This window comes from Pan troglodytes, chromosome 15 (assembly GCF_028858775.2).
Source record: "Pan troglodytes isolate AG18354 chromosome 15, NHGRI_mPanTro3-v2.0_pri, whole genome shotgun sequence".
NCBI lineage: Eukaryota > Metazoa > Chordata > Mammalia > Primates > Hominidae > Pan > Pan troglodytes.
In genome coordinates, this window is record NC_072413.2 from 20975236 (window position 1) to 20985923 (window position 10688).

A 10688-nucleotide genomic window follows, 5' to 3' on the forward strand; every position below is an offset into this window, starting at 1 on the left:
AAACAAAAACATCAAACAAAATTAAATCAAAAGTTCTCATCAAGGTTCCTTCTCCGGGCTGGCTAATAAAAACATTTAGTACCGTGGCAGAGGGCGGTGGGTGGGTGGTGGAGAATACTTAGAGCAAAGGGGTAGTGTATCTGGTCGGATGATGGTTAACACATCCTGAAGGCAAGGACGCCACCACTGACAACTAGGTCTTGGTCATCTAGGACAAAAGTCAAAGATGGTAACTAAATATCCAATCAAAAGGCTAATCTGCAACTTCAGTACACAAGTCATTAGATCCTCAGGCCTGTTTTAAATTCTAAGAAATATCTCTGGTGTGTCAGAACAATGTAAATGTATAATAAGCATTCTATAGGTCTGTAACTTTAAGCACAGCACCACTGTCTCCAGACTTTTTTTTTTTTTTTGAGGCTGAGTCTCACTCTCACCCAAGCTGAGGTGCAATGGCACGATCTCAGCTCACTACAACCTCCACCTCCCGGGTTCAAGCGATTCTGCCTCAGCCTCCCGAGTAGCTGGGATTACAGGTGTGCGCCACCATGCCTGGCTAATTTATGTATTTTCAGTAGAGATGGGGTTTCACCACGTTGGCCAGGCTGGTTTTGAACTCCTGACCTCAAGTGATCTGCCTACCTCGGCCTCCCAAAGTACTGGGATTACAGGCATGAGCCACTGTGCCAGGCCTCCAGACAATTCCAATGCTGTATTTTGTCTGTACCCCAACTAGACCATAAACTCTTTACGGATAAAGAACATGTGCCTGATGTATCCCCAAAGCTTTTACCATAATGCCTCATATTGGACTGAAAATACAACTGATGACCTGACTGATGATCACACTGAAAAGAAACCATGAATGCTGGCATGTTTTCAAAGTCAAAGTAGCAGGTAATACCAGTGATAGAGGCCACGCCTGTTTTCAGCATTCACTGAATCCCCGTTGGGCAAGAAAAGTCAGATTTTAACAAAAATTGATGGAGACAGTTCTCGCTAAATATAGCAGTCTACAAGGTTACCAAATCCTGGAATCAAAAGGAAAAATAAGGCTAAAATAGAGTTATGTGAACAAAAATTGGGTTCAGGACAGTGAAATAACAGCTTCCTCAACAAGAAAAAAAGTAGTAGCAGCTAAAAGGCAAAATCAAGTAAAGGATGATTCAACAAGAAAAGCACCAGTATTTATATTCTTTGCACTTTCATTGAAACGTTTCACCGGAGATTGGTAGTGATTAGGCCAAGATGACAGAGATGATTCAAGGTTGGGTTTTTCATTTGAAAAGTCTACTAATTTTAGAGTTGTGTTAAACCTAAGTTAAAGTTGGAATAGGGTTTTCCCCGGACCAATATTAAGTGAAGTGGATCACCAAGTGGAGTAGCAGCACGAAGGTGGTTTCTTTAGACTTTTAAGTCCAACTCCTACGCAGCCGTTTGGTATTAGGCATATAATCTAAGCTTTCTGAGCCTCAATTTCCCCATTCACAACAAAAGGGCAATGCAGGCTCTTCTCATAACTTCAAGGGGCGGTGGTCTGATATAGAGTACTATGAAAACAAAAGCAGCACACCAAAGTAACACATTATTATGATGATCACTTATAGAACCATTACCCGCTAGGATGAAACTCCCCACACAAGAGATGAAGCCCGAGAGAAAAGAGTTGAAGGGGAAGGTCCCCACGAGGAGACAGTAACCGAACTGCAGCGCCCCGGTCAGCAATATATACAGCAGGTACGCGTCCAGCAACTTCAGACGCTGCGGAGTGGAGCTCAAGTACTCTTCTAAGAACCGCGAAATGACAGACACTACCGACGCCGACATATCTGCACGCAAGGTACTCCGGTCCGCGCGGCCCAAACTCTTAGAGGACCCGTCGACCACACCGGATGTGCTGTTTGCGCATGCGCACCCTCGTGACCTAACTCCGCCCTCCCCGGTGTGCCAATTTGCGCAGGCGCTGAGGCCGGCCAGGGCGCGTAACAACTAATGCGCAGACGCGGACTGCATCAACAGACTCAACTACAACTCAGAAAAGTTAATGCGTCTGCGCAATGGTCCTATCAATGAGTTGGGGACGTGTACTCTTTCTGTTCTGTTTCCGCCCGTGAGCTCGGTGACGCCCACAGTTGCTCTGGCAACGAGACACACTGGGAGGAAGAGGGGAATAAAGCTTTACTGGGGACCGCGTAGCTAACCAGAGGTATCCGGCTCTCTCTGGTCCTTCTGAGTCCTGGAAGATTTAACGGTTTGCATCTACTATGAGGCAATGCCTGGCGTTCCTGGGGTTTGATACCAGCCTGACCCTAATTCTGTTAAGGGCGCTGTCTGCAGATGTCTGTCACAGATCATTGGAACAAGTCAAGTTCATCCGCAGTGAGACCCGGCGCGGCCAATCACTGCGCAGGCCCCAGTTTAGACTTAATTACTTGGGGGAGTGAGTGGGTGTGGTGAGGGGCGGGAGGCAGGGAGGAATCCTGACCTCTGCGGGGTTCTGAACTGGAACTCGGGATCTGGTCCTGCAATGCCGACATTTATTGGGCGCCTCCTTGGGGCCTGACGTTGTACTAACTTGTAGGGACTCTCACGTGAATCAGATATATTTGCAGCCTTAAAAGAGCTGGTGAAGGGAGGGACAGCTGTCGAATATCGTGCAAAAAGCATATGGTCAAGTTTAGCAGCTCTTTCCGCAAGCTGGTATCTTGAACCTGGTGTAATATCCCGGGATGTCAGCGTCGAAAGGCCCGAAAGAGCATGGCTGGTTCAACCCTACTCTCTCCAACTCATTTTGCAGAAGAAACTGAAATGGTTTCAGGTTTTGTATTTTAACAAGTGGGATTATTTTGAGGGTTTTAACTTTTTTTTTCTTTTTTGAGACGGAGCCTTGCTCTGTCGGCCAGGCCGGAGTGCAGTGGCGCGATCTCGGCCCACTGCAACCTCCGCCTCCCTAGTAGCTGGGACTACAGGCACGCGCCACCACGCCCGGCTAATTTTTGTATTTTTAGTAGAGACGGAGTTTCACCATGTTAGCCAGGCTGGTCCCGAACTCCTGACCTTGTGATCCGCCAGCCTCGGCCTCCCAAAGTGCTGGGATTACAGGCATGAGCCACTGCGCCCGGCCTGTTTTAACTTTTTTTAAGAAACTAAGTTCTGGCTTTCGTTGCCCTTTTAATTTCACGTGAATCCGACCTTCTAGACCTAGTTCATCTCACCTTTTAGCTGTAAGTTTTTCCACACATGACCAGGTACTTTATTTTCAGCTTCTTAATAATTTGTACGTGAGCAAAATTCCTAAAACAGCAGGTGAACAACAGCGTTCCTACCTTTTCACTTTTTTTTTTTTTTTTTGAGATGAAGTTTTGCTCTTGTCACCCAGGCTGGAGTGCAATGAATGGTGCAATCTCAGCTCACTGCAACCTCCACCTCCTGGGTTCAAGCCATTCTCCTGCCTCAGCCTCCCAAGTAGCTGGGATTAGAGGCACCTGCCATCACGCCCGGCTAATTTTTGTATTTTTAGTAGAAACGGGGTTTCGCCATGTTGGCCAGGCTGGTCTTGAACTCCTGACCTCAGGTGATCTCCCTGCTTCAGCCTCCCAAAGTGCTGGGATTACAGGAGTGAGCCACTGCGCCGGCCCCTTTTCACTTTTTATTTGCCTTTAGACTGGAAACTCTACACGCATTAACTAACGAACGTATTATCAGTGGTGATCAAAGCCTTACTTAAGTTCTAGAAAGAAGAGAAATAACCTAAGAAACCTTTACAGTCTATTTGAATAGATAGATTTATATTCATACCCGTGGAGATTTGTGCAGCTATATGAACATAAGTTCAGCCTAAACCTGTGTTGCTGAGAAAGAAAAAAAAAAAAAAGAGTGGATAACAAGCTGGTTCTTATTTCAATATAATATGGCAGGAAGCATCAATTTCTCTGACAAGTTGAACCTTTCTCTCTGCCTCATCAACAAGTAGGAGGGTAGCTTCCTCACGAATATTAAACTTCAAACTTTACAGGCTAGGCTGATGCTTTTTAATCACTCAGGTGTGGATTCTTCAGGGAGTTTCTGTTCCATCAGCCAGGCTCCTTCCAGTATTTTCTCCCTTATGTTTTGTCTGCCTTTGATCCATGTCAACTATCATCATTAAGATCTCCCCAGGAACTCTCACAGGAGAGAAGAAGAGATGAAAAACACCAAATGGACTTATTGAATGCATTTGTTTCTGAGACCTGCTAGTCACACCAATCAATATACTACACTAGGGCTTTTCTGAACTACTTAAAACAGCAAGAAAAGGCCTACTTCTCTATTCGGTTTATGATTCTATAATCATTGAAACATTTTTAACTGATCTGTCAATAGGAAATTGCTAACACTAGTGTTGATTTCAATTAGTTTAAATCAGAATATTAATATAGTTTAAAATTCTTGTCCACAGTAGTGGATAAGAGTGCAAGCTCTAGAATCAGACAGTCCTAGGTTTGAACCTTGATTCTACTGTTTACTAGTTGTCTAATTTGGAACAAGTTACTCAGTCTGACAGTCTCATTTTCCTTTTCTATAAAACAGAAATAACAATACCTGGCTCATTGAAATTATGTGAGGATTAAATGAGATAATGTTAAGCATTAAGCTGTTAGCATAGTGTTTGGCAGACAGTAAATGTTCAGTAAATGTTTGCTCTTATTAACTATCATTAATCCTAGTAATTAACCATGTCTGCTTCTCCTAGTTCTCTGAATGATTAAAAGTTAGCCAAACTACAGCGCCCCCAATAATTTGGGTATGCAAAAGATAGCACTGGAGGGACTGCAACTCAAATGGCTCTTAAAGGGCAGATCTAATTTATAAGCTGAAACTGAAGTCAGAGTATACTTTAGGGGTTTCATTACATAAAACAATGGAAGAGTGGAGGAGCAAGAGGGTTCCCTTAAGGGCAAAGTCCATGATTTTACACCATACATCCTCTACAAAAAGAAATCACATTATTTACCAAAAGAAACACAAATCCTCCAAAGTTTGAGTAGACAATAACTCTTCTAAAGGAAATCTCCGCATGGAAAAGAATGTCTTTTCCATTTCCTTTCCCTTGCATTGTCACGTTTGCCTTAAGATTCCCCTCTTTGCTTCTGTTAACTGCTATTGCATATATCATCTCTACCTTCTAAACTTTGGCCCCAGTGTGACCAAAACCCCCTCTCCTTGTTTCCTAATAGAACAGATAAAACAGGTTATTATTTTCAGAAATAAAAATTTAAGGAGAATCAAGTTGCAAACAGCACAAAGTCAAATTTTTAAAGTATCAAGTTTCTGATCAAGTCCTAGTAAAGCAGTAAATATCTTCAGTGAACCCATATCCCTTCATCCTTTCAGTTTCTGATGAAGTGGAACAACTTTTCAGCTCCTTTGTCTGGTTTCCCTCCCTCCTAGCTGTTTGGGAGTCTCAAAAAAGCCTCAGTTTTGCCCCCTTGCTGGCACCCAAAAGTGAGTCCACTATATTGTCCTTTCCAAGAGCAGATCACTCACCACAACATGGGGCTGAAATCATCAGTGCCTGAGCAACAGTGTGCAATAGAATTTTCTGTGATAATGTCTCTGCACTGCCCAGTATAGTAACTGCTAGACATATGTGGCTATTGAGCACTTAAACTAGTTAGTGTTGTAACCCAAATGCAGATTCACTCTCTCGCTGCTTGCAGAGTCCACTTAACAAGAGTGAGATCTGGTATAAAGAAAATGATATTTTATTCCAAAGCTACCTTAGGGGAGGAAGTACAGGTTTTCTGCCTTAAGGGTACCATTTCACTTTTGGAGCAGAAAGAGGGTGCTTTTGAAATGGGGCATGGAATGCTGGCATGAATGGCACGAGGGGAGGAAGCGAGTGGTTGGGGGGTCTGCATACTACCTTCAGTGCCTTATCTACTGGACAGTGACTGCTGGTGCCTTTTGTGGGCAGGACTGGGTTGTAAAAGTGGCCAAAGAGAAAGCTTTGTAGCAGGCATACTTTGGGTTGTAGATAGGCTGTTGTCTCTCAACGCAACCTCCCGGTGGGTGAGAGTTCCTCTCTGGAGCTTCTAAGCACATAGTTAGATGAACCTGCCCCATAGGGAGTGTCTGATGAAGAGGAGGTAAAAGGCTACAATTGCATTTCTAAAGAGCTAAGGAGGAAGTGAGGAGAAGGGGAAAAAGAAGAGAGATTTTTAAAAAATCATTAAACTATCTCTTAGAAAAATGGGGATACTTGGTTACAGTGTGACTAAGAAAATTTTATTTGGCTTTTATTTAAATCTAAGTAGCCACTTGTGGCTAGTGGCTGTCATTGGACAGAACAACTTATGAGCTATTCCACTCATTTCTATGTTCAGTCAAAGAGATATACCTTGTTCACAGTTTATTCAAATGGCAGTGATACCCATTTGAAACAAGAATAATCTATAGCTGCCAGGCCTGAGCTATCAGTTTATCAGCTCCACCTACTTTTGGAATACTCAGTGATGACTTACAGTCATAGAAAGAGGGTTTGTAACCTCCCAAGGAGTTCACCTTGCCCGCTGCCTAGACAGAGCTGGTTCATCAAGACTGGGCAATTAGAATGGAGAAAGAGTAATTCATACAGAGCCAGCTGTGCAGGAGAACGGAATTTTATTATTACTCAAATCAGTCTCCCCAAGCATTCGAGGATCAGAGTTTTTAAGGACAACTTGGTTGGGGAAGCCAGTGAGCCACGAGTCCTGATGGTCAGGGATGAAATAATAAGGAGTCAAAGCTGTCTTCTTGCCCTGAGTTCCTGGGTGGGGGGCGCTACAAGATCAGATGAGCCAGTTCATCAATCTGAGTGGTACCAGCTGATCCATCAAGTGCAGGGGTCACCAAATATCTCAAGCACTGATCTTAGGAGCAGTCTAGGGAGGTTCAGAATCTTGTAGCCTCCAGCTGCATGACTCCCAAACCATAATTTCCAATCTTATGGCTAATGTTAGTGTTACAAAGGCAATCTAGTCTCCAGGCAACAAGGAAGTCAGCCCCGGGAAAGGGCTGTTATCTGTCACAAACCACAAACTATAAACTAAGTTTCTCCCAAAGTTAGTTCAGCCTATGCCCAGGAATGAACAAGGACAACCTGGTTAGAAGCAAGATGGAGTCAGTTAAGTTAGATCTCTTTCACTGTCTCAGTCATAATTTTGCAAAGATGGTTTCAGATTTGTCAAATTAATTTCCATCCACACTTGTTGGAGTCTCATACTTGCTCATGGTGTGCTTTGTCCTGATGATAAGGAGAAAAAAAATAACTTACATTTTCTCCCCAGAGGCCTGCCTTAGAGTAGGCTCCGAGAGTCCTCTTTACTCTGTGTAATTCTAGCAGATCCATCCTGATCCTGAGATATATCAGCACTGGGGATACCTTAAAAACTGTGGTAACTTTGGTTATTAAAGGCATTTTCCATCCATTCAAGTTTCCTACTTCCAAGAAACCTCTACTTTAAAGCTGATTTCGCACATGAAAACAAAATACAAACACTTCTCTGCACTCCTGAGAAATGGTCTAGAGAGATCTAATACCAGTTCATGTGTAGTCGTCCTTGCCTAAAAAAATCTCACAACTTACAGGTTTTCAGAAAAGTGGGAGATTTTATTGTCCTGTCTGGGAGTGATACAGTATGGAATTTTCTATTTGGTACAATTTAGAATGTAGCTCCCAAAGCCTTTGACACTTAGTATATTGTTTCATAGGTAATTGTTTATGCTTCTGCCTCTTCACTAGACTTTTCTTCATTTACCCAACAAATATTGAGTGCCTACTCTGCCACACTTTGTTCTAGGTATTGGGAGCACAGCAGATAACAAGACAGAGAGGGTCCCCCAGGAAATTTATTCTCTAGTGGAAGGAAACTGATAATAAATGAGTAAAAACAATGCAAGATAATTTCAGATAATGTTATGTGTTATGAAGAAAATAAAAATAGGGTAATGTGACAGAGTGATGGGGGGCTCTCTTTAGATCCTGTGGTCAAGAAATGCCTCAGATGAGGGGAAGTTTGAGCTGAGCTCTGAATACAAAGTTATCAGCTCTGCAAAGCCAAGAACAGCCTAGGGTAGCAACAGATAGAAAGTCTGTGTTTACCACTAGAGCAGGTTGTTTATTTCCTTTTGATAATTGCTTTTATTTATTTTTTCTTTTTTTAGAGACAGAGTCTGACTCTCACCTAGGCTGGAGTGCAGTGGTGGGATTATAGCTCACTCTAACCTCTGACTCCTAGACTCAGGTGATCCTCCTGCCTCACCCTTCCGAGTAGCTGTTACTTTTGGTGTGCATTGCCGTGCCCAGCTAATTTTTTTCATTTTTGTAGAGACAGAGTCTTGCTATGATGCCCAGGCTGGATAATTGTATTTTTAGTGCTCAACATAATTCTTGGCATTGAATAATAGCAACAACAAAAATAAGTAATATTCGTATCACAAATAAGTGTACCACATGTTTATTTGAATTATCTTGGTTAGTTCTCACAAGATACAAGCCAGAGGAAGAAATTTAGAGATGCTAAATAACTTGGCCAAGGATTTACAGTGGATAAGTGGCAAAGCAAATACTGAACTTAATCAGGCTTCATAACTCCAGAATCTATACTTCTAACTAACCAGTGAGTCTCATGGAGCACCAGTATCTGTGGTGCTTCCTAAAAATGCAGCTTTCTAGCATCAAGCCAAACCAGCTGAATCCGAATCTCAGAGGGTAGGCGCTAGAAATCTGAATTTTTTTTTTCCAAGATGGAGTCTTGCTCTGTCCCCCAGGCTGGAGTGCAATGGCACGATCTCAACTCACTGCAACCTCCTCCTCCCGTGTTCAAGCAATTCTCCTGCCTCAGCCTCCTGAGTAGCTGGGATTACAGGCACGCGCCACCACACCTGGCTAATTTTTGTATTCTTAGTAGAGAGGGGGTTTCACCATGTTGGCCAGGCTGGTCTCAAACTCTTGACCTCGTGATCCATCTGCCTCGGCCTCCCAAAGTGATGGGATTACAGGCGTGAGCCACCATGCCCAGCCCAGAAATCTGAATTTCTAATAAATCCACCAAATGATTCTATGCATACTGAAGTTTAGAACCACTGTGCTTTGTTGAAAGATTGAACGAAGCCAAGTTTGTTGGCTCACCCCTGTAATCCCAGCACTTTGACAGCCCAAGGCAGAAAGATAGCTTGAGCCAAGGAGTTTGAGACCAGCCTGGGCAAAATAACAAGACCCCAACTTTACAAAAACTAAAAAAAAAATTAGCTGGGCACATGTAGTCCTAGCTACTTAGAAGACTGAGGCAAGAGGACCCCTTGAGCCCAGGAGTTCAAGGCTGCAGTGAGCCATGATCATGACACTGCATTCCAGCTTAGGTGACAGTGAGAATCAGTCTCAAAAAAAAAAAGGTTGCATGAAAGAGACAAGTCCTCTGCTAGTTGAACTACTTTGTACCACATCTGGCAAATTCCTAAGCCCCTAAACTCTATAAATGCTGGTTCTCCTAAACGTTAAGTCTTTATAATGATCAGCTTAACACTGTGTTGCTACAAAGAAGAAATCTCAGAATCATCTGGGTCCTGCAGGAAGGCTAAAGAAAAATGCTTTGATAAACCCCTGTGCACCAGCATTCTCTCACCCATCCTCCACCACTCCCCAGTCTGGTTTTTTTTGTTTGTTTGCTTGTTTGTTTTTGTTTTTTGAGATGGACTTTCACTCTGTCTCCCAGGCTGGAGTGCAGTGTCACAATTTTGGCTCACTGCAACCTCCGCCTCCTGGGTTCAAGCAATTCTCCCTGCCGCAGCCTCCCCAGTAGCTAGGATTACAGGTGCCTGCTACCACACCTGGCTAATTTTTTGTATTTTTAGTAAGAGATGGGGTTTCACCATGTTGGCCAGACTGGTCTCGAACTACTGACCGCAAGTGATCCACCCACTTTGGCCTCCCAAGGTGCAGGGATTACAGGCGTGAGCCACCGCGCCCCACCCCTAGTCTGGTTTTAACTAAGGGGATGATCTGAAATCTGACAGTTCCAGGGAGGTCAGGCCCTGTTTACCAATACAAGCAAATTCAGCAGCCAGCCTCAAGATTTAGCTCCTCTGCTGAGCAAACTGAAGTGCACTCAGGACCTCTGGGCCAAGCCAGCCTTATCTCCCTGTCCCCGCATTTACATACCGAAAGGAGACCTAGCCTTATTGGTGAGTCCTTCAACTGTTATCCTCCAAACTGAGGGTGACCTGGAGTTGAGCTATATTTTCCCTGGAAAATAGGTTGGGGTCAGAGTCAACATCAGAGCAGAGATATGCCCATTTTGGCAGATGTCATATAGGTTTAGGTTTGCCAGAGAAAATACAGGATGCCTACTTATGTCCCAAATACTGCATGGCCCATACTTATTCTAAAAAAGTATTTGCTTTATTTAAATCTGGAATTTACATTTAACTAGGTGTCCTGTATTTTAGTTTCGAAATCTGGCATCCAGGCCCTTTGTAGGAGCATTCAACCAATGGTGTTGTCTCCACAAACATTTAAGCCTCTTACTAGAAGGAACATTAACAAGGGTCGATTTCAGGAGGACACAGTTACAATGGGAAGCCCAAAGAGTGGGTGCGAGCGTGCAGGCGTAGTTCTACCACTTTTTACTTATGAGAGAAGGGAGGGCTGTCGGAGCTCCTGCAAGGAC

At 43.6% G+C, this 10688-nt stretch overlaps 1 protein-coding gene across 1 annotated transcript in view; it reads right to left on the minus strand.

The window, feature by feature from the left end:
* The window catches only part of DAD1 (defender against cell death 1), a 31736-nt gene extending 22491 nt beyond the window's left edge, over positions 1 to 9245 (minus strand). Inside the window, exon 1 of the mRNA XM_509838.8 lies at positions 1617 to 9245. Within this exon, the coding sequence (XP_509838.2) occupies positions 1617 to 1827 (211 nt within the window). The 5' untranslated portion in view covers positions 1828 to 9245. The remainder of the gene's footprint in view (positions 1 to 1616) is intronic.
* Positions 9246 to 10688: the final 1443 nt, after the last annotated feature.